The sequence below is a fragment of the Micropterus salmoides genome, unplaced genomic scaffold (assembly GCF_014851395.1).
Source record: "Micropterus salmoides isolate LMB-PRFRI ecotype aquatic unplaced genomic scaffold, ASM1485139v1 Ms_hic_scaffold_17, whole genome shotgun sequence".
NCBI lineage: Eukaryota > Metazoa > Chordata > Actinopteri > Centrarchiformes > Centrarchidae > Micropterus > Micropterus salmoides.
In genome coordinates, this window is record NW_024040817.1 from 22,465,056 (window position 1) to 22,492,994 (window position 27,939).

A 27,939-nucleotide genomic window follows, 5' to 3' on the forward strand; every position below is an offset into this window, starting at 1 on the left:
GCTCATTTTGACGCATAGACTCGATGCAGACGCTGGGACGGCCCGTTTCAGACAGACACTGAAAATGGGGAGAGAGAACTGGGGTTTCATCCGACCACCCGGTCTGCCCCGTGTCCCGTCACGTTGCTGTCGCTGTGTCGGACTCGGCTGTGGTCTGTCTGTCCAGGTCCACCACCATGTTGCTGTCCCGTACGTTCCCCATACCGGCCGGTGTCGTAACCCCGCCCCCCCCTCCTCAATCCCTCTCTCCGTACGGGACCGCAATGATTTAGAAGTTCAGGAATCCCACGTGACGTCACCGGGAGGGTGATGTAATGCTTCTGTAAATAGAACGTATTGTAATCCCGCTCCAGTCCAACGTGGTTCCTCTCTGGAGCGCCGCTTGTCTCTCTCTACTCGTAGGTAAGCCTCGGCAATTTACTTTCATTCACAAAACTTTAAACCGGCAGCAAGCGCTCTCCTCGCGGTAACCACTGCCTGCCGAGTGTCTCATTAATAGACGTTATTTTTCTTTATTTTTCACGCTAATTTTCTGGAAAGTTGACGGGGGAAGTTTTTTGGCTAGCTGTCCCGGTGAAGTCTCATCACCAGGCGGACGGCTTGAGAGCGCGAGTGTCTATTTGGGGGGTGTGACAGCACTCTCCGTACAGCTGTGCCGGGCTTGTTTATGAGTTGAACAGGTTGCTTTACGGAGCGGTAGGAAAGGAAACACACCGGCATGTTCTTGAGGCTCGTACAGGCAGGATTTCGCTGGTCGGAACCGCTGCCAAATTTGGGCTGAACGAGCTCCAAGCCGGCAGTGCGACCGGTTCGACGTTGTTGACATTCATCCATCGAACATGACAACTTTGAGAAGTAGGCCTATCGTAAGTAGCTAAAGCTGGCTATATATTTTTTTCAGCTGGTAGTTTGAATATTGTGGATGATTCACAAGCACAGGTGGTTTTAAAAGTGTGTGTGTATGTATTATGTCATTCACCGTCGCTGCTGTGGTGATAAGAGCAATGACAGAGGAGGGGAAATTCTTCTGCCTTTGAGATATTAAGTTTTCCCCCCAACACAGACATTAATCCGTCTTGAATTGGCAACATGTTGTCTGGTCTGTTGTTGGATTTATGTATTAAGGATGACGTCATTCTGCATTGATGTAACCACTGACAGAAGGTTTAGCTGAAAATGTGCTGAGTCTGCTCTTTTTGTAGAAGTGCTGCTGATTGGGGAGCAGAGAGGTGAAAACTGCTGATAATGATGAGGGTCTTCAGATTAACTATTCTGTTTATTTATCTGTGAAAAATCACAGTATGCAATACTAAAGCTGCAAGAAAGGCTACACACTGTAAATTGCAGTTACATAAAAACTGTAACAACTGTAATGAAGCCCCCTGTCTGTTTTCCAACTTTCTAAACTGTCTATTTGTCTATAATTGTGGTGTTGTGTAAACTTGCTGCTTATTCTGTTTTGTAACACACAAACACATACGCTGTCACACACACACACACACACACACACACACCTATGAAGTCACCTCTACTTGTCCCGGGTTGGAAAATGGGGGCTGAGGCAGGTTCAAACCTGTCAGGCATATGCCTACAGTGCAGCCCTCCTTCTGCCGCCTCCCACCCCCATTCTTTCTCTCTTCCATTCATTGTCATTGTGTCCTCCTTCTATCTCTCTCTCTCTCCCTCTCACTCGCTGCCACTTGCCCTTTCCATTCCCTTCTCCATCACCCTAATGTCATTCTCCAGCCCCCCCCCCCACACACACACACACACACACATACACACACACATACACACACACACACACACACACTTTCCATTTCTTATGGAAGCATGTACTTTTGCCCTCGCTGCTCTCTTTAGCTCTCACTCTTTCCCATAACATCAGGACCTACTTTACTGTCTTCTCAGCGCTTTCCGCTCACGCAAACCCAAAGTTTCTGAGCATGTGTGTACCTGCGAAAAAGTGTCCGACGCACTTCTATTCGTCACTGTCTCCACCTTTAACATTTCTCCATCACTTCTTTCTCCTCTCTGATGCTATCTGTACTGTAGGAGGAGGAAAAAGTCAAGGAAGGGTCACCCTGTTGACCTCTAGGTCTTGTCTACATGTGTGTGAATCTTGTTTGGTGAGCGCAAGAGGGAGTTGCAGGCTTCTTCCTTTGCTCGCAAGTGGAAAATGAGGACCCAGCAGCAGTAACACTTCAAATAAGTCGTGATTACCCCTGCCCACCCCTATCATTAGCTTAATATTGCCACTGAAGAGCTGAGTGGGTCAAGCCTGGGTTAGCATTGCATTATTGTGCTGCATTGTGTGTTTGTGTTGATATTTTTACCCTACGATGACTTTATTTTTATGTTATGCATGGTGACCATGTATCCTTTCATCACACTGGTATTATTAACTGATGCCCTGGTGAAAGCCTAATTGTAGGTTGAAACAATTGCACTACATTTAACACTCCGACATAATGGCCATGAAAAGTAAAGATCACAATACTTATAAGACTTGGTTGCCCGTCTTGTGCTTACATGTTATTAGTAATGTGTAATGACTTGTTAGGCAAGACCCAAACAGATTATTTGTATTATAGAACTTACCCTAATAAAAATGAATACAGTTTACAGCAGTGCTGTCAGAACCCAAGACTGTTGCACTCCCGCTGGCACCAAAGGGATAATTTTCTTTGGGATAATGTTGTGTCTCAGGGTGAAACATCCATCATCTGTGGCATCTCCCTCATTACACACCGCTTCCACAATAAAGACGTGATAATATGAGGATAACTGTATCACACAAGCGTAGTGTGTGATTTATCTGAGGGCATTGTCTCTGTGTAAATACAAATAGAGAACAGAGAACTGCAGGCTTCCTGCTGAATGAAATCATCGTACAGTAACTGTGGCCCGGGGAGAGATACTGCAGTTCCCTATATACAGTATGATGAGCTTTTATGTTAATGTGTTGTTCTTGCGTCTTCTGTTTTTCTAGGGGTGTTTATGACATGAATGACAAACAGGACAGGACTTATGAGTGCGGCGCCCCGGGCTGCTCTCAGGTCAGTTGGTTACAGTATGTGTGTGTTACACCTGTACCGTAACAGCTATAATGAACTCTCTTTTTTGCAGGAAAATATATCATTATCATTATCAAACTGGATTATTAATCCTGACTAAATAAAGTAATTTATTTTAAGTGGAATAAAATGCTTTAACATTGTAGAAAAGTCATTGTGACATGATAATTAATTGTAGAAAGCAGCATATAACTGAACGATTAGCGTTATTATACGATGTCGACTGTGCAGCCTTGGTCTTTGCATGCTGGAAAAAAGAGCAGACATGCTGTATTTCCACGCAAGATTTAAGATTTTATTTGTTACATGAAAGGCAAGGTGGCATACTCTCGAGGCTGCTGGCCTAAAAAGGCAAGTATGGAACAAAGAATTATAATTAGAACAGGACTAAAATTAAGAATTGGAATAAAACAAAGGCTACAATTCAAAGATAAAGATGTTTTAAAATATAAAATGTATACATTATAAATGTATTTTCACTATCATTTGGAGTGATAAATATTCTAAAATATTTAACTGACTAAGACCATTATGACTGATTAGTCAGCTATAAGGCGTCAGCTGAACGTCTCATCATCATGTGGTGTCAATACAGCTGCCTGTATTCATTTCTTTCTCACTCTGTCGGTGTGCTGCAGCGCTTCCAGTTAGAGGAGCACCTAATCATCCACAGACACAAGCATGAAATGACCCTCAAGTTCACCTCTATCAAGACGGATACGGCTTTTACAGGTGAGAGAGCACAAAAGAAACAAGCAACCACGTAAAGAAAAAAGCAGAACTTATTGCCAATTCTCTGTCTTCTGTCTCACATATTTCAATACTTAAAAGATGGTATGTCACTCAGGTCAGCTGTTGTCTGGCTGCATGTGTGTTGACCTCTTTTCAGGATCAGTGCTTGATGAAAAAGTGATGACGCTACGTTATACAGTATGAAATCAGATACGCTCGATACAGGCTTCCTTCCCTCAGATAGTCTGTGCTGTGAAACAGAGCCGCTCATGTTGCAACGTGTACAGTATACTCCATCAGATTAGACAAAACATTCTGATAACGCCAACGTTGAAGAACCACATTGATTTCAAACACAGGCGTGTGCGGCGGTCAGCACAAACCTTCCTAATTATTTTACTCTTTATTTGGATATTGGGCAAAGTAAGAGGAGTAGGTAGGCACAGGAGAAAATCTGGTGGGGGAAGTGATGTAACCATATGCTTGTGGATAGGGGGGCTTTAGTGCCTAGCAGAAAATCCCAGTTTGTTACTGTGTGTGCACCAGGGTTTGAGGATAACAGTATATTAGTTTGCTGATTAAATGTACCAATATCAGACGGACGGCAGTGTCATTTATTACTACAAACGTGGTACTGTAAATATACCACAGTAGAGCCACAATGTACCATTATTTTTATTACAGGTTAATATGGTGATTGTTTTCCTGAGTAATCAAATTATTGTTTTGTCTATAAAATGTCAGAAATCACAAATTCACACAACTATGACGTCTTCAGGTCCAACCAAAAGTCCAAAACCTAAAGGTATTAAGTTTCCTGTCATAAAATACAGAGAAAAGAACTAAAAACACTAAACGATTATAATTACTTGATTTTCTTTTAACCTATTTTGTGATTTCTTCATCTTCGTCTTCTTCTTTCAAGGCTTAATTTTTTCCCCCCACAAGTGAATAGCAAAGGGGTCATCCTGTTGAAGCAGCTGCTAACCTAAAGATAATTTAATTATCATGGGATTTAGTGAGGAGATTTTGTGTCCCATGATGTCTACATGCTGTTTTAGAGGCTTTTTTGTCATTCCAAAAATAAGAATTAGGGGGAAAATGGCTTTTAAAAGTCAAACCCTTGTGTACATTGCATGCAACAAGAAATTATTAATGCTGTGGTTCTCACTCCACTGAGACATTAAATAAAACAGACTTCCAGCTATAAAGGCAAAAGAACTGGTCCCGTAGGCAGTTATTTTAGACACGTTTTTGCTTCAATATACTGATCCAGTTGTACGTCACAGTTTTAATGTAAAAACAAAAGGCCCTACAATGCTAATGAGGATGCAGGATAGGTACATGATAAGAAGCGTCATTAGCCAGACTTTTGTTTTTATTGCACCACTGTGATCCAGACTCGTGGTCCGAACCAGGACACGCTCAGTAACCATAAAAACAGCTGTTGGTCTGTCTGGATGTAAACATCAGCATGACATCTAACCTCCCCAGACTCTCCTTCTGCGCCTCTCTCTCTCTCTCTCTCTCTCTCTCTCTGTCCCTGCAGCCTGTCACGCCTCCTGCAGGAAATCTTGTGTCAAAACAAAGAGCCCAGCTGACCTTTGACCCCTGCATGTTTAGACGGCTCAGAGAGACAGGCTGATGTTATCACAGAGAGCGCGCGTGAGAGGAGACTTGTTTCTCCTCTTGGCGTTACAACTTGGACGACAGTTTATTTAGGCACAGCGGTGCATGAATGTCTGCGCATTTTTTTTAAACCTGTCTCCCTTTTTTTTGTGTGTGTATTTGCATGTAACGCTTCCAGACCAGACCCCAACGCCAACCCGATTTTTGCAGAACTGTGAAGAGGTTGGTCTGTTCAAGGAGATAGAGGAAGAGTTTCTTCAAGCACAAGAAGAGGAAAAGAGCAAACAGGTAAATTCTACAGAATAATATAAACCAAAATTAAGCTGAATTTCTAATCTTTTGGCTAAGATTAACCTAAAAGGAATAGAAAGCAAGAATCAAGACACCGTGCTGACTATTGCTGATAGGTGTTTGCATGTGAGGTCTGTCGGTTTAGTGTTTTGAGTGACACTTCAATGTGAGGGAGATAAAAGCAGCCAGACCCAATTAGACGGCCGTAGATATCTGACCTGCCGCAAGGAAAGACACGCCGGGTGATCGCATTCTCCTCTGTAAATTAAACAGCTAGACATCAAACACACATGCAGACGCACACGACTAAACAAATGTATGCATGCGTGCACACATCAAAATCACCTCAGATGACAAAACACACACTGACTGAAAATGAGTTCAAAGTGGTTTCTAGCTGATAGTCACTCCCACTTCTCTCCACAGACGCTTTCTCATAATGGGCCATCCTGCATGAACCAGCAGCAGCTCAAACCCCAGCTCCGGCTCCAGCACCCACCCCAGCCTCAGCACTCACATCCCCAGCCGCCGCTGCACCATGCCCAGACCCATCACCTGCAGCATCCCCAGCCCCACGGCCCCCTGATGGGCCCTAGCTGCAGCCTGGCTGCCCAGCAAGCTCTGTCCTCCTCCCAGTCTGGATCGGTCATCACCCAGGCTCCTTCCACCCTCACACACACACAGGGTGAGTATGGTCATGGCTGCATATGTACACACTCATACAAATCTTTCCTTTTAATGTTGCCTTTTCTCACTCTTTCTTCCTCTCCTTTACCCTGTCTCGCCCATCCTGTTTTTGGATGTATAATAACTCATTCTGTCTGGCACAGACTGGCATTTCCCCCTGCATAATTTATCACTGCACTAATGAACTGAGAGAAAGGAGGGGGAAAAGTCAGACTTCGGATTTACTTAGAGAACAAAGTAATAGCAAAAGAGATGGAGAACTGCTGCATAACACCCACTCAAACCCACTGACACTACCCACCCTGCCACCCAAATACTGCCTCTGTTATGTCTGTTAAGGTTCAGAGCCAGACTGGAGTCTCTCAGCGCCTGTGCAGCTTCCATGGCTCCCTGGTTATCACCCAGTTCAGATTAGAGGAGTTCCTGTCTTTCATCTGACTGGCTCCCAGCAGCTGTTCTTTCTCTTCCTGACATTTCAACTGTGGATTTGAAGCAGTTTTTGCTTCGTTGTATTTTTCTCAAGCTGTTTTTACACTTATACTTAAATGAACTCCTCAACTTTAGTCATTGCTTACACTTCTTTCAGAATTTCCATTTTCACTGTCTTTTCAGCTTCTTTCCCTAATTGTAGTTCGACTGCCACTTCCACTTCTGTCATTGTTTTGTCTAATATGTCTACTTGTCTATCCTGAATTTCCCCTACAGGGGATTAATAAAGGTATATCTTATCTTACTAGTCATAATTATCACCTAATAAATCAAAATTACCTGTTTTATGTTTGTGACACTTTGTCCGATGCCTTAATTGGGGAGCAGACAGTAGAGACAGACAGGAAATAAAGGGAGAGAGGTCTCCAGTCAGAATCAACCCTCAGGTCACTATGACACCTCACATTTGTAGCACTGTTCTCAATACTTTGAAACCTAAGGAGGAATTTCAAACCCTTCTCTTATCCCGACACCCAGTCTTACAAAAAATAAAAGCCTTACTCTTACCACCCATCAAAAGATCTATAACTGACTCCTCATTGCAACACATATTGTAGAGAAACAAAGTCTCTGTCATATCCCTGCAGTACATTAGATGAATCAAGGTACCATAAGTAAGTCAATGACATAATAAACTCCAAACATCTGTCCAGGCCAGACAGGACACGACGGGACAGTGGGGAGAGAGCTGACAGTCAATTATGGTATAGTAAATCAATGCCAGCTGAATCCAGACAGCATGTTAGTCAGTGAAGCCAGTTAAGAGTGGATAAATGAACCATGGATCGGGTGTCTGACTGTTTACCACCAGTTTCCATGGTGACCTGGCCTCTGAGTGTCTGGCTGCTGGCCCGTTAGAACTGTTGTGGTTACGTTAGGAAACGCTGTTTTGGTTTGTCTGTACTTTGTTGTATGTAAAACGGGCCGCATACCCCAGATTCAGCGATGACATCATTGCCGATGACCTCAGCGCGGGCCGTGGAGGCCCACGCTGTCCGATTGGCTGTGGGCCAGAGCGGTTAGGTCAGCACATGGCACCCCGGATCTCGACATCCCCCGCTGTGAACCCAGAGCTTCTTTCCTCCCTCTCAAGCTGTCACTTTTTTCCATATCTCTGTTTTCTAGCCTCATCATAGTTTCCATTGTCATTGCTTCACCTCAAACTTCTGTTTATACCTTTTAGCTCACATACAATAACATTTAGATTTTGTTTTCATTCTGCAGATGCTTTTGTCCACTTTTTGAAGTGTTTTTCACCCAGATTTATCACTTACTTCTAGTGGTTTGCAGCTATGCAGATAGTTTTGGTTTTATGTGCCTGCATTTTTATAATGTTTCCACCTCTGAGATCTCTTCATTCTAGTCAGTGTTGCCAGATTTGACCAAATAGCCCAATAAAACCCCAAAACCCGCCTTTCTTCTCCCCTTTTTTTCTCCTGTGGGGGTGTGATTACAATTTGTTAAAATAACACATGCGCACACAGCTTGGCCGCAAATACGCCTGCATCTAGATAACAGTCAACATCTAACCTCAGATCCTCCTCGTTAAATTCTGTAGCAGAATCAAGATAACAAGATCAACAATATTTTCATAGATAGTTGTTCTAATGAAAACTTTTCACAGTGAGTTCTGTGGACTATCCAGAGTACCTGGGACACTGTTTCTACAAAGACACAAGGCATACATAAAAAAAAAATGTTTAAGTAACCCAAACACAATTCCAGTCGCCTCCCATGACCTTTTTTAATCATATCACTCCATCTCAATCTCACTTCCATCTGCCATTAAGACCCGGCTATAAATGTTTCAACTTGCACCTCTCCCTGAACCCGGATTAGTGAAACTGTAGCTGTGGATAGCTCTCTGGCATGACCTGTCCCTCTCTCTCTGGCTGACCACATAGGCCGGTTCCGGGGCCGCTGTCCTCCCTCCTCCACATGCGGAACAGACACAGACAACCGCTGCCAGCTTCCTTACCTGGCACCCTGCCAGACCCCGCCATGCAAGGGGCATCTGCTCAGCACATGCCCGTAAGTATGGGAGACTGGTTACTTACACTCATATGTACATTTGCATTCAGACAAATTATGATTTATAGATGCAGGTATAGCGGCCAAAGTGGTAAGATAGAAGTTAGAAATATTCACGGCTAACAGAAAAATTCACTTCTCTCCTGTGTATGAATTAATCAGAAGTTTAAAACTCCAAATGGATGTGACTTTGTGGGGACCTCTTTATGCTTGAGGTTATGTATGTGCTGAAGCTTTTTCTTGTCATGGTTGAAAGGTTATTTTTGTGCCAATTCTTTCCCCTTCTCCAGATAGAGAAGCAGTTGTCGTGTGTAATGGGTATACCAGGTCCGGTACACAACCCCTCCTGTTCCTCGCCTCAGGTACTGACAAGTCAGTTTCAAACACTGATATTTTCTTCCTGTTTCTGTGGATTATGCCTTTCTCCTCTGGTAATAACATTATGCTTTGTCAAAGGCTGTCTATATGAGCACACCACACATTACAATTTATAACAGCATTGAGTGCAGAGACACACTACGGCTAGACCACTAGTGGCTTTAAAAAATGAAATACCAATGCCATTGTTTTTGGGCTAAAGCTTGAAATTGTTTGTTGTATTATTAAAAGAATAGTTTGACATACCCTTATTGTCAGAGATGTAGATGAGGAGATGTTTTTATAGTGTTATTTGTAGTATTTTACTGGGGGTCCGGTGCCAGACTCTTTCTTTGCCGGGAACAGTAACTTCCTGGAATTTCCGCTCTTAGAGCCAACAAATAGTTCGGCAAACCCCGTGAAACACTGAATTGTTTCTTTATACTTCAGTTTTGTACAGATTACACAGATATAAAATGTTATTTAGTGAGCTTTAGAGGAGCTAGTAGGTGGATTTTTTTATCTTTGGACAGTTTCCCTGTTTCCAGCCTTTAAGCTAAGCTAAGCTAACCGGCTGCTAGCTGTTGCTTTGTATTTGCCTTATATTTGACAGACAGTTATGGGATTGGTATCAATCTTCTCCGCCAAAATGCGTACAAGTGTATTTCCCAAAATGTCAAACTATTCTTTTAACTTTTTAGTATTTCACTATTTACATCTATTCACATTCTGCCTTTGGCCTTTTCCTTTCTAATCAGGATAGTCAGGAATCAGAGTGTAACTCTACACTTTAACACACACAAACACAGGTCCGCACCACAGGAAGTCACCATCTCTCCCTGACTTTCTTGGTTGTTTTATTTTCCTTGTGTCTACATACTCTCAATTGCTCCCCCTGTAAATTTTACATTTCCTCTTTCTAGGTGCATGTAGTATCAATTGTTAAATATGTGTGTGCTACCAAAAGCAAAGGGAAAACTGTGAAATAGCCCTGCACACACACACACACACACACACACACACGCAGGTTGTGACTTCATGTACAGAGCTTGCATGTAGAGTGGCAAATGAAAAGTGGTTTCAGGTTTCAGAGCCGCTCAGCTAGTGGGTTCAAATCTGAACCTTTTCTCGTTTGAACACACACACACACACACTTCTTCTCCAGACCAATTTTATTCTATTCCATTGTAATTTTGCCTCGTCGGGTGTTGTGTTTTGCATTTCCAAGGTATGAAACAGGACTCTCAGGCTTCTGTAAAACCACAGGTGTGTTCGCATGCCTCCTCTGTACAGAAACTCCACACTCATGACTAAAGTGGAAAAGTAAACGTTTAACAAGTGGATCAGTGTTTTATGTACAGTTTCTTGTGTTCATTCACTGATCCATCCAGACAGAAATATCAATGTGGTGTGTCATCCAGGCCAAGGAGGTCCATGATGTAATCACAGGCCCCAGTGTCAGGGTGTTTCTATGTAGTAAACAGAGCTGAAATACTTGTGTCCCGTCCTGTTCAGTGTGTGTGGCTGTGCGTGTGTTTGAGTGGCAGCCCGGCTGGCTGGTAAAGCTGGCACAGACAGCTCCGTGACCTCATCCTTGGCACATGCTAAATGTGCTCCCTTTTTTGCCGTTGAATGGTTGAAAGGAGAAAAGAAATCTGCTTCTTCTCTTAAAGAAATATTGTGTAACAGGGAGCAGATAGCAATATTGCCAGGGGGGAGGAGGGGGGTGATGTCATGCTTTAAACACGACCTCTCCCTCTCCTCTGCTGAGTGTAGGAGAAAGGAGAGATGAGGTTTAATTTAGCTCTTACAGTCTGTTTGGTCAGATGATACACGAGAATGATAAAGTGTGAAGGTATAAAGCTGCAGACGGCAGCATTTATACGAACACATTATACCACTTATCTACAGTTGTATTCACAGTTGCGGATAATTAGGAGATATGGCGAGTAAGTGTGGGATTGTGGCTGTGACCAGTTATCATTTTAGCTACAAAACACGGAAACAGGCTAATTAGGCTTTTTGACCTGAAGTCGCCTGTAGCTTAGGAGCATATTACTAATTTAGCTGAGAGAGATGGAAAATGTTTATGTATAATTACAAACTCTTCATGTACAGTGTTTAGTTTAACACTTATCAGCTCAAATGTGGTTTAATAACCCTGTGGGGAATATAGTGGCAGTAACTGGCAGCATTTAATTGGAATATAATGTTTGTAATTTATTTTGTCATTTGTGTTTCATACCAAGATACTTATGGAAGGGTTTTGTGTTTTCCACTATTTATAAGGGAAATTTAAATAAGTCATACATTTGAAGTTGCTGAATTTTACAACTTGTATGTAATATATTCCTGTACATTATTACGCAGGAAATCTGCAAAATGCCTGATTGTCTCTAATAGCCACGAGTTAACTTTTTTCAACATTTGTTGAATGATTTAATATGTTGTAAGAGATGGGAAATTTCAAAACTGCAAAGCAAATTATCGGCCTCTAATGTTACAACAAACTCAACTGGGACACTCTTGATGTAAGGCCGGTGTCTATCCAGTTGCCTAGGGTTCAGGTGTAATATTGAATGGGTGAGTAGAACAGGGTGGATAGATTTGAGAAGGTGGGGTTTGTAATAATAAAGAATTTTGGAGAATGAAAAAGCCTCTTAATGCAGATTAGTGCATTCAATACGTCTTAAGGCCTTTTCTGCTGGCCTTGAATAATAGACATATACTGTACTGTATTCAGCAACTAAATATCATAAATAATAGTCAAGAAATTACTTGCAAAAACTGGCTCCTATTTAGTGTCACTGGGGTCTTGCTTGGCCCTACATATCCCAGCATGCACTTGGCGATTTGAAAAGCAGACGCAATCGCTCATCTCCCTGTGCCCTCTTAGACCAGGTCCACCGGCCCTTAAGATATATGAGAGTTGATTTTGAATATCTGTAACAATCCCCAGAGGCTATAACAAACTCAGAAGAAATGTGCAGTTCAGATGAGATAATGTGAAAATAGACATGTAATGTCAGTTACTGCGGCTCCTCTGTGTTTATCTTTCTCAAAGAAATATACAGCTCTTTGCCTCTGTGAGTTTAGAAAAATTATCTTTTCTATTTCATTTTAACAACACACTGCTGCATGTCTGCTAGACATTCTACATATCTGTCACTGTGCACTCGCCTTGTATAGTGCATCACATGTACACCTTTATATATCTTTGATCATTTTATCTCCGCTCAGAGATCCAAACAGACGCTGGGCCATCATTTTCAGCAGCATCACCCAGGAATGGTCGCCGTCAACAACCCTGTGACATCCATGGATCATATGATGGAGATGATGTCACAGCATCATCAGGCACCTCCACTACAGCACCACCATCATCCTCCTCCTCCTCCTCCTCCTCCTCATCATCATCATCATCATCATCATCATCATCCCCAGCTTCCAGTTCCACCAATCACCTACCAACAGCGATGCCACCCTCCACCTCCGCAGCGGCTGGGAAGCTCCCACAGCCACCAGCTTCACCAGTCAGGGAATGCACCGCATGCTCAGGCACACCAATCGCCTTCCCATTTGCCGCAGGCCTCGCCTCCTGCACCTCCCCTGTCTATTCCATCACAGGTATAATGCTTTATAGTTACTAATAAGTTCAATGATGTTAAAAGTAACACCTGACCTCTCATTTCTGCATTCACGCACACTTTTAAAATGTTTGTTTTCTTTGCAGTCACCAGTTGCACAGCAGATGCAGCCATCCCAGTCATCCCACTCCCAGCATGCAGTGCAGTCAGGCAGCAGCAGCAGCAGCAGCAGTGGAGGAGGAGGAGGCAGCAGCAACCGGCGCAGGAGGACGGCAGACCATGACCCTGACGAGCGCAGGCAGAAGTTTCTGGAAAGAAACCGGGCTGCAGCCACCCGCTGCCGACAGAAGAGGAAACTGTGGGTGTCATCGCTGGAGAAGAAGGCGGAGGAGTTGACGCATACAAACCTGCAGCTGCAGGTGGGACACGCTCTGACAAGTACACACACAAACACAATCCACACTTCAGGGATACTTAATATTTCTTTGTGTGATTCCAGAACGAGGTGACGTCACTGAGGTCGGAGGTGGGTCAACTGAAGCAGATTCTGCTCACCCACAAGGACTGTCCTGTCACCGCCCGGCAGAGAGAGGCACAGGGGTACCCCAGTGAGTAAACCCCCTCTCAACAACTTTTCCAGATGCCTGACACCAATCATCTCCATCCACCACTGAGGGCATAATTCAGATACCCCATGGTTGCGTTTTGTCTCGTTAGGACAAACCACCCCTCACACACACGGACCTTAACTGTATCTTACAAAGTGTAACTTAACAGCACTTAAAGAGCTCTGCTTTTAACCCCACAGTCTCCAAATATTGGTACATGCACTTTTATTCCTATGGAGAGCCAATCAGGGGGAAAGCACTGCACTCTTAACTCTCCATTTAAAGGAATGTATTTTCATACTCATTTAATAACCAGACCTAGGTGGTATTTGAAATACCTTGGAGTGCAATGCAATACTCTGGCACTGGCTATTTTGCCTTGCATGAAGCTTCAGCCTGGAACAAAAAGCAGACCATGCCCATGTTGTACTTCAGCCAGGCTAAAGTTAATGTTCAACAGCAACTTAGCCTGTACATGAGCTAATATGAAAGATATTGAAAAGATACTGCACCTTGTGGCTTAAATGAAAGCAGCCATTATGTTTAAGTGTTGCGCTTCCGAGATCAAAGATGGATGTGATATTGGCATGTGTTATATTCTTATATATTTCTATTGGTGTCTTTTTACCTGTATGTACAGTATTCATTTGTTAAAATAAAAGAAATATTTTCCTTTAATCTGAGCTGCAGAGGGTTTTCATTCATTTGCATGCACATGCTCACAAACCCCACTCACTGAACGGACAATCCACATGGGATCAGTGACTTTGATTGACAGCTGTCTCTGTGTCCAGCTGCAGTGGTGAGCCCAGGAGGAAGTCCCACCCCTGCATGTCCTGGGTCTCATCCACAGGCCATCCAACACAACAGTATCTCCACCTCCTCGACAGCTGGAAGCGACACAGGGCACGACCCCCAGCCTGGACGCTAGCGCTCACCGTACAGAGGAGGGGGTGGGGGACTGGATGGCTCAATCCAACCAGACTGAGTTATCTTTCTGTCATAGATACACAAAATGCTCACTCAGCTATGGAGTTTTGTCTCTTTTCATTGTAGATGAAATACTAAACTGAAGAGGTGCATTTATTTAGGTCCATGTAAACACAGGGATATTTTTCAGCATTATTATCATCTCTTCTGGTTTGAGAGGAGACCAGAACCACATACTTATACATTTCCATAACAGGTGCAAAAATTTACTTTTCTGAAGGCCTTGTTAAAAACTGTGGTTTCATGGCAACTGGTTCCTGTGTTTATTCAGAAACATATCTGGTTCACAGCAATCAAACCACTGCCTGCCAATCACTGACTATGCACATACACTATCATAACAAATCTTTCCAGTATATTTTGCTCTTATATCTTGCACTAATTTAAAAAAAACAAAGCCTATCTATTAGTTTTATATTTCTAACTGTGAATCTGCGAGGGCACACCATATGCCTTCTCTTTGATGCAGAGGCAGCTTGTCAAAACTATTTTTCTACAAATTATTCCTGCTAAGAGAACACATGTTTATTTTAAAATTTCAAGTCCTGTCCTTCTTGCAAAGCCATTTAAAACATGATTGTACAGTGTTTCCTTTCAAGCACTTTTTAAGCACCTCATGTCTCTATCCCTATCAGTTAATAAACACTTATTCTGATATTTCCTTGTGGGTTTTTTTTATATCCTTTTAAAACTTTTTTATGATATAAAAATCTGTCTTAATTTTATTTAATTTGGACAGGGAAAGCCAGTGTGAGCAATGGGATTATAATTATCAGTTTGTTTCTGTACATACAGTATGGTCTAGTCTGCCATCTAGTGACTGGTTTTGTTACTGGCAGTTGACCATAAAAACCAAAGTGGTCAGCAAAGTAGATCATAGCCTGCAAAGACATAAGTATTTCTTATTTAATACACAAAGAAACATTTAAAATGGTATTTAGTCTTTTATTTTAATGGGGTTTTTTGTCTGACTATATTTACCATCAGTAAAGGAAAGTGTCCCAAACTTATGGACATTATTTTGGTACCAGCTGTAAATAACGCCTTGGTCCAGAATATTGAAATGTTTTTATGTCAAAACATTACAGCTCTGACATCTTGACTGTCCAGTGATATATAAATGCACGTTTATTTGTGCATGTGTTTGTGAGGCACTCCACCCTGTCTGCTCAAACAAAGGGACTGCTTAACTATTGCCAGGCCTCATTTTGACAAGCACGCACGCACGCACGCACGCACGCACGCACGCACGCACGCACGCACACACACACACACACACACACACACACACACACACACTCTAACGTCTCTAGCATACTTTTGCTATTATCTTCCCCACCCTCACACACATTGTTCATGTCTCCCTCTAAAGTAATAAATATCAGAGGAAAAATCTCATTAATTGTTCTATATTTTCAAATACAAGAAATATAATATGTGAAAGCTAATATTACAAATCAATAAAAAGTGACCCATTTGGAAAAGAAAAGTATCTTAAAACACGTATAGTACCACTCACATGCCAAATGATGGTATTTCTTAGTAGCCTGACCTGTCTGGCCTGCTTGTCTGAGGCATATGATAACTACGTCATAAGAGTAAAAATAAAAGAGTCAAACACAACCTGGAGTTCAAGATGTTAATGCAAGCAATCTTTGTGTATGAATAACGAGGGTTAAATCAAGGGCGACTGGACTGGACGTTTTGCCTCTCATCCAAGAGGCTTCTTCACTTCTGTATGACTCACTCACGTTTAGCAATGTATATATAGAATACTCTACATATATATTCACCCTATCGCTGGAAATATAATCCACTTGTGCTTAATATAATCAGTGGCTTAAGATATTTGAAAGCCACAGAGACAGTAACATCTATCATAGAGGCAAATCATAAACACTCAAAAAACAAATCAATCACATTTTGGGGGACTTTACTTCTTCATGTAATGCAAAATTATATATAAGTATAAAAACATGATAGATGTGATACAAAACAAATGTTTTTTTTTCCTGCCAACCAGTAGCCATCATTACACACTGTACAAATATGAGACAATATGATGTCTGTGAACTCAATATTAGCACCGTAGTTGAAATCAGTGATGAATCATTCATGAGTGTACACTTGCAATCACAACAAATCACAGTTAGAAGCACTCACAGGTGCAAGGAAATGAAAGAGGAAAGGCAAAGCAGGAAGAGGAAGTCAAAGGGACTGTACTTCCTTTGGTGTCTGAAAAGGCACTGATGAGCTCAGCTGGTCTCTTGTGACTTTAAAAGTTTTCTTGGGGATGAAATGACTTGGTTTGTTCACAGCCACAAACACACCCATGTTTTTAATGTGACACTGCAGTGTGCATTTTCTTTATTCTAAATAGAGCAGAGATCGCAGCACATACCAAATAACATATCCTCCTGTTGGCTCTAGTCAGAGAATCTCTGCATGTCACTGTCTCTGCGAACACTGCTGCTGTCCAGAAAGCGGTCACAGGGGAACTCAATGAGGTCCCCTTCTTCTAGTGGTGCGAGTCTTGCTGGCCGACTGCTTTGGTAGCTGGTGAAATCAGTGGACACCGAGGCCGTCGCCATGGTGGGACGAAACTGTCGTCTGGTGGAGTACATGTGCCGAACGTGCACGGCCGACTTCCTCCTCTGCAACCTCCTCTTCAGGCTCCGCCCCAGCCAGACTCCGCCAATGACAAGCAGCAGCACGGCGTTTCCGGCCAGCGTGGCCACCGTCACCAGCTGGAGGTCAGAGGTCAGCATGCCTCTGCGGCTGAACCCCTCCGGAAGAGTGACCAGCCCTGCACAGTGGTCACGGGGTGCAACCTGACACACGGACCCTCCGACTACTCCCTCCACGCACACCACGTAGGTGACATCTGAGCTGAGTTCTCGAAGGGTTACAGAGCGAGCTGTGCCACGACTGTAAACATAGCGGGGGAAACGATCTGGAGTGCCAAACCGGTCAAACAGAATCCGGTAGTGGACTTCATCTAGGCCTGGCCCAGGTCCTGGTGTGTAGTGGTGATGATCTCTGGTGGCCCAGTTGACGGTGACAGCACTAGATGTCACTTGACTCACTGAAACATTAGTGATGAAATGGCGGTTGAACACACAAGGATCGGTGATAACTGGTAGAGCCTCCTCCTGATCTGACCTCAGATGATCAAACTTTTCTCCTGACTGGTCCGGAGAAGTGGTGGTGAGCCCTGTGTTTGGCTCAGTGGCGTTCCTGTCCTGGTGTCCAGCGTGACTTGGTGTGGAAATAGCTGGTGGAACAGTTCTGGAAATTACATTTGACCTTTGTCTCCCTTTGGCATGTTTTCCAGCTGCCTCTGCAGCAGGTCGTGACCTTGGGCTCTGAGACTCTTTCTTTGGTTTCTTTCTTTCCAATAAAGACGAGTGTTCTGCCACCTCTAGACCCCCTTGGTCTCCCTGAATTCCCACTGCCTCCTGTCCCTCTCTCTTCCTTTTCTCTCCCTCATTCCTCATTATCACCCCATCCGTGACCCCCTGTCTCAAATCTATACCTTCTGTCTCCTCCACCTGGCCTTCTTCACCTCTCTCCTCCTGCTTTATTGCATCTGCCATTCCCATCGCTTTCCCCTCCACCTTTACCAACACACCCCCTCCCCGGCTTTCCTCAGGCCCACCTTGACTCCTACACAAGTGGGTCCAGTTTCCAAGGGGTTGCAGCTGTGAGCTGTTCACATAGTCCAGATACTTCCCCCTCAGAGTTGCTGGGTGATGACACTGCACAAAAACAGTCAACAATTTGCCCTGAGAATGCGCAGCAGTCATCCATCTTTTCAGCTCCTCCAGGCGACAGTCGCAGGTCCAGTTGTTGCCATGGAGATCCAGGTCGTAAAGCACGTTGTTGAGGGCAAAAATGTCCCCGGACAGACTGGTGAGCATGTTGTTCTTCAGCTTCAGCACCCTCAAATGTTTAAGCTGCGAAAAGGCTAAAGAGTCCACGTTTGAAATCCGGTTGCGACTGAAGTCCAGCTCCTCGATGCGCTCCAGGGAGTCGAGGAGACCGGCGGGGATCTCCTCCAGCTCGTTACCGTCAATCAGAAGCTCTCTGAGGCCCGACAGCCCCTTCAGGGCCCCGCTGTCCAGGCGAGAGATTCTGTTGTTACTGAGGGACAGTTTAGACAGCCTTTTCAGATTTTGGAAGACGTGGTTTCCGACGAACTGGATTTCATTTTCAGACAGCAGCAAAGTCGTCAGAGCTTTGAGTTGGGAAAAAGTGAGGGCGTTGCGCACGACTGACTGCTTGTTGTGCGCCAGATTTAGAAAGCGCAGGTTGGTGAGTTTAGAGAAGGCGTTTCTGTGAATATGCTGCAGTTTGTTGGATTCCAGATGGAGATAATGTAGACCGGTCAAACTTTTAAAAACAGACTCCTGCAGTATTTCTATTGAGTTGCCGTCCAGACGCAATTTAACAAGGTTATCCAAGTTGGCAAGGAGCTCTGGAGTGATTTTCTGAATGTCATTATTATTTCCATAGAGAATAGTTAATTTCTTCAGGGGCTGTAACGTCCCAGCGGGAAAATTTGATAAAAGATTATGTCCCAAGTACAGCTCTTCCAAATTGGAGAGCTTCTCAAATGCTTTGGGGTGAATGGTTTGTATTTGATTGTACTGTAAATTCAACCGCATGAGGTTACTGTACCGTGTGAAATCGAAGGCAGAGATGTTGGTAATAAAGTTACCCCCAAGGCTGAAGATCAGCGCGTCCTCGGGCACACGCGCGGCGGGTTTGGGCACAGTTCGCAAGCCGCGGTTGGTGCACATGAGGTGCTGCGGGTGCTGACACTCACAGCGGTCGGGACAAAAGCTGGTCGCCGGTGAGGAAAAGATAAACCCATTGAGCGACAGCAGGAAAAAGCAAATGCCCGCCAGGAAATTGCCTGTATCCATTCCCGCAGCGCGGCTGGCACAGCCAGAGGCTGATGCGGCATTCGCTTTGTGTAGCTCAGGTGCGGTCGCCCCTCTCTCCTCTCACGCTGGAGATCGACTCCATAATCTACTTTTTGCTGTGAAAAGTGGAGCGAAAAGTGCCGTACACATCAAGCACACGGCCCTATCACTCAGCAGCATCATCTAAAGAGCAAATTAATTTGTGCAGTGCGCTCTGATGCTGTCTCACCTCCCCAGTAAAGCCTCCATCCCCCCAAGTGGTCATCTGCTGTGAATTACAGTTCCGCAAAAAAGTTCAGGCGCAGAGCGTGCTCACACACACACACACTGAAGTAGTCCCTCCCCCGCAACTCTGCGACCCTGCCAAAAACAGATGTGCAAGTCTTGATGCACGAGACCCAGAACTTTGCGCGTGCACGCAGGTAATCACACACATACACACACACACACACACACACACACAAGTGTCTCTACAGTGAAGGGGGAGAGTGATTGAGAAACCCTTTGACCGAGTTTTCTGCGCGCCCCCGCAGCCACCGGGGGTCTGAGATCTGGATCGGATCCCTGGTATGGATAAAGCAGACAAGAAGATTTCCTTCCCACGGAATCCCAAGAGAACCCCGAAGTCTTGGATTCCCTCGCAGCAGGGTGCAGACAGAGCAAACCAGAGTTGCTCATAAAACAAGTTAAACAAAATGCCTCCATTAAAACTGCCATTGGTTTTGATAAGCTATGAAAAATGATAATTCATAGCTGTGGCCTGCTGAACAGCTGTGCTATATACTCTGCCAGACAGAGGACAACCTGGCCAACATTGCATACACAAAGTGAGCAAGTATAAGCACATAGAGTCAATACATCACCGGGCCAGTCTGCACTCTCTAGTCTACAGTAGGAACACCATCATCATGCAGTAATTTACTATTCTCTCATTAACGCGCCTTGTGTTGTCAGGGCCAAAAGGAGCGCAGATGGTTCACATTTTCAGATGAGGAATTCGGGTTGTGAAGTGTGTGTGTGTGTGTGTGTGTGTGTGTGTTAAGACTGGTGAGGAGAGGTGCCAAATCAGAGATCTCCAAGTTGAAAGTGGGGAAATAAATTCAAGGTGAGTGGACCATGTGAAGATTTTGTACAGACGTTTGCGGAACGAAGAACGCTTTTCTGCAGTGTACGTGAAGGTTTATGTTCCAGCCCAGTCTGAAAAGCACGCAAAGGCATCTGCAAATTTATGGCAGGTGAGGTAGAGTGTTTACCCATTGACATACACACAACCTAGATGAGTGGTTCCCAACCTTTGACTAAAAATGCAGCCTTCCTCCACAGCCCATGAGCTCAAGCACCCCTTTATCAACACCACCCATCATGTTTCCAATTATCTTTAACAGGATAATATTTAGCACTTTTAATGTGAAAGACTATATTTTTCATACAATTGAATTGTCAAATTTTAGGTTGCTTTGGTCAAGGTTGCACCTTCATACTGGCAGAAGCTGGAAATTTAGCTATTTTTACTGTCTCTTCAATATTTCAAACTGAGTATTTGAACTTCTCTGCTCACTTCCCAACTAGTTTTCACACACTCTAAATTGCAACATCTTATTAAACTTTGTGAAGACAGATTTGTCAACCATGGGAAGAATAAGCAGTCATAACTCACCCATGCACACAAAGTCACAAACACATACTTGCACACACATGTAACTTCCCTTGAGAAGCAAGTATTGCAGGGGTTTCCAAAGCAGAGCTAATGGATGACTGTTGCAGCTCCTTGCATTTTCAGCACAGAGCAAAAACCCTAAACACTCCCTGATTGGCCTCATTCTCATGCATATGTTGTCAGACATCATAGTCAGACATAGAATAGCTCTGTGTATGAGTGAGTGTCTGTGAGAGACAGAGAGAAAGACAACCCTTGGGGAAGCCCTCTCTCAGGGAGGTCATTTCCTGTCTGGCCATTTCTACATAGCAGTTCTGCATCTCTGCCCCCCCCCCCGCTCTGTATCCCTGTCTTTCTCTCTCTTTTCCTCTCTCTGAAGAACACACACATTGAGAAAACACTCAAGAGTTTTGGCCTCAGACACAGTGGGACCAGTCCGGTTTATAGAAGTCGCCTGGTCTGTGTCAGAATTGAAAGGAATACACAGAAGATTTCATCAGCATATACTGGCTTTCAGTCACTGTAGCATCAGAAATAACGGCCTTAACCTTAATGCAGTAACATTTGGAGGAGGTTAAGGGTTAAATGATTCATTCCCAAGAAAGTGCAGAGTGTAAATCAGATGGGCAGAAAGATGGAAACAGGGTAAGCAATGATAAAACAATCTGAAGAAAGTGAGTGCAATGTTAGCCTGATGTAGACAGAGATTGTTGCGATGGAAAAAGTGCTCTGGAGTTGACCCAGATTCACGAAGAAGTTGGCACAATAGGTGGCATTGAGGACCCTGTACAGGGCTGTCTGCCACTGTGCCTGCACACAATGAAGACTGCAGACTGGTTTCACCCCTCACCAGCCCATCCTTTCATCACCTCCCAGCGGGCCTCTCACTGTCCAATCAACCACAACATTTAAGCAGAGGGAGAGTGTGTGTATGAGGGAGAGAAACCTAATTCCAGAGAGAGAGAGAGAGAGAGAGAGAGAGAGAGAGAGAGAGAGAGAGAGAGAGAGAGAGAGAGAGAGAGAGAGAGAGAGAGAGAGAAGGGCTTGTATATCTGTCTGCACCTGAGCGTGCCTGTTGCACGACACAGACACATTTTGTGAGTGTGTGTGTGTGTGAGTGCAAAAGTGTCTGCATTAACTAAAGAATCTCCCAGTCAGTGCAGGTTTCTGTATGTGCGTGTAAATGAGCTGAGGCTGCAGCATATGTAGGTCGTCTAGGAGTGTTACATTTCTCCTGCACAGTCTCCAGGTGTTCAAACTGCTTTTCTATGAATGAGGGTGAGAGACAGAGAGGGAGAGCAAATGTGTGTGCGCTTTACACTCAAGTGTCCCGCATGAACAATACCAGCGCTGAGCCCGAAATCACTCCCTATTTCCCACATAGTGCACTGCATTTAGTGTCCGCCATTTTCTTTGAGTGTCTGAATTCTGTGTGTGTAAATGTATCCACTATATAGAGACCTCAATAATTCCACATTGGAGAGTTGGTCACAACTCACAATTTTCGTGAAACTGTCATCTCCTGACGATGTCAGTGTGATGTGGGCAAAAGCTCCAGAACAAGGGATTAAGTTGACCCCGAGTGGAGATTGTTTCAATCAAAGTGATGTTGTATTGGAGTTTAAGCTAGCAAAGAGCAGTTCAAACATCTATACAATGTTGCATTGAAAATGATATTTAGCGATGCACTTCTTCTGAAAGGAACTGTTAAGACTTTTTGAGAAATACAAATATTTGTTTTCGTGATGAGAGCTAGTTGAAAATATTGATACAACTCCCATATCTTTGTGGTAAGTCTGAAGTTACCGTCGCAGCTGGCTAGCTTAGCTTAGCACAAAGACTGGAAGCGGAGGGAGCAGTTAGCCTCTGTCAAAGGGTAACAAAATCTGCCGACCAACTCCTTGAAAGCTCACTAATTAACACAGGCTATAGGCTAGCTGTTTCCCTGTGTTTCTAGTCCTTATGCTAAACTAAGCTAACCATCTCCTGGCTGTAGTTTTATACTGTACAGACACAAGGGTGGCATCGATCTTCTCATTTAAGTAGAGTAGTTTCCACAACTGGTCTTCACTCAAACATTGTTCAATACAGATTTTCAATGAAATAAATAAATGTGAAAGTAGCACACACTGCAGCAAGGCTACGATGTGAAAAGGGGGTAAAATGCTGCATCTTACCATGCTGTGACAGATAATGTACACAAGCAGGATTTCAGCATGCTTGCACACATATACACATAGGACTACAAAATCACATTAAATACAGTAGGTGATACTCTTGAAGTGATAATTTATCATACAAAAATGCACCAATATACATAAGCAGCAGGACTCACAGTGCAAGGAACTAATGAGCCTCACGCAAAGTCACAAACTTGCAGGAAGTTGTGCTGGTGGAAACATGTGCATCCTATTGTATGTCAGAAGGCAGGGATCTCAGCGGCTCATTTTTCCCTGTGGGCCTAACATTCATCAGAGTGACAATTTATATGGGACACGTCCTGGTAACATAACACTGCATGAAACCAGCACATATATGGGGCTTATCAAAGTAATCAGCGTGAAGGATGATCCACATTGAAGATGAACAGCAGCTTTGTTCCTCAGATTAGCCATCCAACAGGGGATTTAATCAATAGGAAATAGTTCAAACCAGTAACAGACAGCGTGTGGATCCGTTTTGTGTGTGTGTGAAAATGTGTGCACTTTTTTCTTGTCTAGGAGCATGTGTGTTTCTTTGGGTAACGTCTACTACTTGGAAGTGTTCTTTAGTTGCTTTACAGAATCAGTCGCAATCAAGCATAGGAAGGAAAAGAGACGATGACGAGGTGGGTCTGTGCGTGCATGCATGTGTGTGAGGAGAGTTTACATGAGCTACAGCTGCTGGGATCATTAAGTGCTTTAGCTAGGGCTGGGAATCATCTAGTCCATGCTCACACACATTAATGGTGTGTGCGTGTCTTTATGTTTGCAAGTGGATGAGTTAGTGTGTTTATGGACTTGGAGAGGGGGATGGTGAAAGAGACTATCCTCTATGTGCAACATATGTCCGTGGAGTCACTGACATATCACTGTGGGTAGAAATGAAAGACTCTTTGTGTTATACAGAAGACGCAGCCATATTGTAGGTGCGCTGAAATGTATTTAAATCACAGAAGAAGAGTGGAGGGAACACCTGGGCCCCATGCTTGTAACCCTCCACATTCCCACTGCTCTCTCTGCTCAACTCCCACAGTTGGTTCCCATTGAGGGAAGGAGAAAATGAGGGCAAGATGGAGGGAAAGAGAGGAAGAGATAGAATCCAGTTGCAGCAACTGACACCAATCATCACTCTGCTCAAAAACAAAAATAACAATCTCATCAAAATCAGAGCAAAAAATCATGTCGCAAACAGCTGGCAGCGTGAAAATGCACAGTTGACCAAAACGGCTGATTGCAACAACACTAGCACATTGGTGCAATGTGGGAAACGCATTTGTTTCGGCATTCCTTTCTGCTTTGGGAGAGCTCCAGCCTCTCCTGGCTGACCTTCTGGGGTCATATTTTGTCGTTGAGACCAATATGTTGAGGCGCGGGGGGAGAGAAGAGAAAGACACAGAGAGGGAAGGAGGGGTGGCAGAACTTCGAGCCTGTGAGAGTTAAGAATGGAGGGAGTAGAGCAGGGAAGAGGAGGAAGGGAGGTACTTGACATCTGGAAAAAATTAGAGCATGCTATTGCCCTGTTGAAAGAGTGGAGGGGGAGATAAGGGGGAGGAATAAGGAGGGTAGTGTAAATGATAGAGAGAGTGTGTGTATGTGTGTGTGTATTGGGAGGGCGACCCTTTGATCTGCAGAGTTTGATAGAAACTGTCTCCATGCACATAATCAGCCTCAATCACATAATGACACAGAGAGAACATAATGCCTTAAGATCTTAAGATCACTGAGCTGAACAGATGATAACACTCAACCCCCCTAACCCCACCCCGCCTCTCCCCGACGAAAACTGTGATAGGCTGTACAGGGCTGCATGAGCACACTAAAACATGAAAGCAAGCGCAAAAACACTCATATGCACATGAAGTCTAGATTAGCATCACTCAAGCTAACACAATGCAAAACAAGTACCAAAAAATGTGGGCTTGATGAGTCATTAAAACAAAGTTGCCAGTCAGTAATTTAGAGAGCTGAGACATCTGATCCACAGCTGTGGACTCCAAGTCCCCACACTGCATGGCTTCTGGGCAACATCGCCCTCTGGAGACATGGCACATTATAGCATGAGGAGGCAACAGTACAGTTATAACCTAACAGAGGGCTCATCTCTTCTGAGAAACTTTATATTTGCATGCTTCCTCCTCCACAGGGAGGTCAAAGTAAGGCTGGATTACCAACAGGGCAAAGTGGGCAGTGCCCTACGGCCCCAGACAACAGAGGCCCTGGAGACTCCAGGTTAAGCATATGGCAGTTAGTTTGGGGTAATTTAAGTAAATGCAAATGTGTTTTTTTAGTATAGATGCACCACTGCATCTCAAAATAAACTGATAGGACTTAGGACAAAATCTACTTTATTACCCAATCTTGACGCCCTAAGTTAAAATCTAGTTTTAAAGAAATAACATTTTTTGGAAATACACTTTTGCTTTCTTGCTGAGATTTAGAGAACACCACCGCACCCCCCATGTAAAATAATTTTTTCGTAGGGAGAAAACAAAAAATATATAATAGCTGCTGGTAGTTTGCATCGTGCATCAAAAACAGATTAAACAGCTGTTTCCTGTCTTTTGTGCTAAACTGAGCAAACCTGCTGGCTGTTGCTTCATACTTACCCTACAGACTTGCTGGCTTACTCACACAGTGCATTTCACAAAATAAAATAGTGCTTGGTCAAGTTCAAACGAGTTACTAATCACTAACTAATACACGCACAATTCACACAGAGCGGGAGAAACAGTGGATTAGTAGCATCCACACCTCAGGCCCCCTAGTGCGTTAGGTTAATACGGCCCAGGATCAGAGATCATGTTCAGCTATAGAACGTGAACCCAGTCAGTGTCTTCCTTTAACATCTAAAAGATGAAGCTCCTCTAGTTGAAGGGTGTTGTCACTCTTCATTTTACCCCCCTTAACATTTCAGGTCAAGTTGCACAGTCGCGGAGCTGAGTGAACAATAGACCTTCTTATGCAATTAAAACAGTATTAGGGCCCTCCCTGCAATCCGAGTTATCTGCCCCTCTGTTAAAAAAAAGGTCACATGAACTCACTGACGCGTTTCAGCTTCCTGCATGAATACCAGCTGCTCAGTGTGCAGTAATCACATCTAACCTATAGATGACACTGTCATACATAATCTGCTCATGCAGTATGTGTGTATGCCTGTGTGTGTATACTGTAAGCGACAGAAAGCTAATAGGGGATATAAATAGCCATAGTTGCAGACAGTGTCATGTATCAGCTTCCTCTTCATCGTTCCAGTTTTTTAAAATATGATTTAAATTGTGGTAGAACATGTTTTAAGGTCTTCATCAGTGTATGTCTGTTGCATTTTCAGGTGTGCTGTGTGTGTGTGCGCGCGGACAGGAGTGGTTCAAAGTCTGTCTCGGGTCAGGTATGTCATGCAGGGTGTGTTGCCTATGGGCTACAATTTTGACCTGCATAGGTAAGTACAAGGGAACCCACCGGGGTTTCACAATTAAAAGATCTGAGACACAGACACCGATAACAGTCTTTTCTGCTTCCGGCATCACACCCCTGCATGTCAGCAATAAACACGCATTTCCTCAGTCCTGATGCAGTAGGCCAACATTCCTTTAAACTCCAAACACTGCCATTAGTTCTGTCGGTTTCTAAGTTTCAGGACACACCCAACTCCAACTCTCCCTTTCAGAGACATTTTTTCACCCTTATTTTTATGTTTCCCCTTCCCTCTGTTGCCATAGAAATAAGCCCATGCAGGAAGTGACAACCTCGTGCCCATGCAAAGGAGGAAATTTGTTTTGTTGGGGAAACAAATCTAAGGCATGAAGGTGGTTCACAGAGCCACAAGGACAATAGAGGTGGACCGACTGAGCAGAGCTTCCTCCGAAGAAGGCATTAGTAGACAGACATTAAGTAAAAACACATAAACACATGCTCATTCGTTCACCCTCTCGCTCGTTCCTTCTGGGCGCAGACACGCAACTTTCTCACTTACTCATCGTTTCAGCCAAACAGTCAGCACTTGTGGGTGAAGCCATCTTTTGCAACCAGAATGTCTGAAGAAAAGTACCAAACAATCTGTCATTGGACCAGACAGATTGAAGACATACTGTTTCTCCACACCTACTGGCTGTCATTCATGAACAAACAGTTCCCTACAATCCGCAACAGGTAATAATAGTAGAGCTGAAACAAGTAGATAATCAACCAATAAATTGATGACAGAAAGATAATTGGCAGCTATTTTGATAAATGATTAATCGTAGTCATATTTCAATCAAAAACTCCAAACATTCCCCAAAGTTCCAGCTAACAAATTGGTGCTTTTCTTTGTGTTAGTGATAATAAACTGAATATCTTTTCCTTTTGTTTGTTTGAGTTTTGTTCAGATAAAACGTCAACTTGACGACTTCACTTGGTCTTTAGGAAATTGTAAGGGCATTAAATTGAAACTGCATCTTCACTTTAAAACTAAGCCTCTGAAAGACAGTAATGACAGCAGAGGACGTAGGCGTCCTAGTACTTCACCTAATACCTGGAGCTCACCTGACACTCCATTGTCTGGCGTTGAAGCCTCACCTTTATTGTATTTTTCGAAATTCTTTTTATGAAATTTTCGTCTACGTCACTTGGTCCGTTTAAAAACGTGTCCGCCCAACCCGTTTCCCGCCCCTCGCCTTTGTCCTGGTTTGTGATTGGC

General features: G+C 43.8%; 2 protein-coding genes across 2 annotated transcripts; one reads left to right on the forward strand and one right to left on the reverse strand.

The window, feature by feature from the left end:
• The first annotated feature begins 348 nt into the window (after positions 1–348).
• Positions 349–15,135, forward strand: LOC119907284 (cyclic AMP-responsive element-binding protein 5-like). The gene is made up of 11 exons (XM_038725040.1): positions 349–402; positions 2,993–3,059; positions 3,716–3,809; positions 5,617–5,726; positions 6,156–6,418; positions 8,810–8,936; positions 9,227–9,298; positions 12,534–12,920; positions 13,027–13,299; positions 13,380–13,488; positions 14,283–15,135. The coding sequence occupies exons 2-11, from the start codon at positions 3,006–3,008 to the stop codon at positions 14,417–14,419; spliced, it is 1,626 nt and encodes a 541-aa protein (XP_038580968.1). The 5' UTR covers positions 349–402; positions 2,993–3,005; the 3' UTR covers positions 14,420–15,135.
• A 736-nt stretch (positions 15,136–15,871) lies between these two features.
• On the reverse strand, positions 15,872–19,673 carry tril (TLR4 interactor with leucine-rich repeats). Its single transcript, XM_038725039.1, has one exon. It carries the CDS (start codon positions 19,404–19,406, stop codon positions 16,905–16,907), a length of 2,502 nt encoding a protein of 833 aa, XP_038580967.1. The 5' UTR covers positions 19,407–19,673; the 3' UTR covers positions 15,872–16,904.
• Positions 19,674–27,939: the final 8,266 nt, after the last annotated feature.

Excerpts from the sequence above, each read along its gene's own strand:
- tril (XM_038725039.1), bottom strand. The coding sequence starts at position 19,406 with ATGGATACAGGCAATTTCCTGGCGGGCATTTGCTTTTTCCTGCTGTCG.
- LOC119907284 (XM_038725040.1), top strand. The coding sequence starts at position 3,006 with ATGAATGACAAACAGGACAGGACTTATGAGTGCGGCGCCCCGGGCTGC. Across the intron at positions 3,810-5,616 it reads GACGGATACGGCTTTTACAG|ACCAGACCCCAACGCCAACC; the intron begins GTGAGAGAGCAC and ends TAACGCTTCCAG. Across the intron at positions 13,300-13,379 it reads ATACAAACCTGCAGCTGCAG|AACGAGGTGACGTCACTGAG; the intron begins GTGGGACACGCT and ends GTGTGATTCCAG.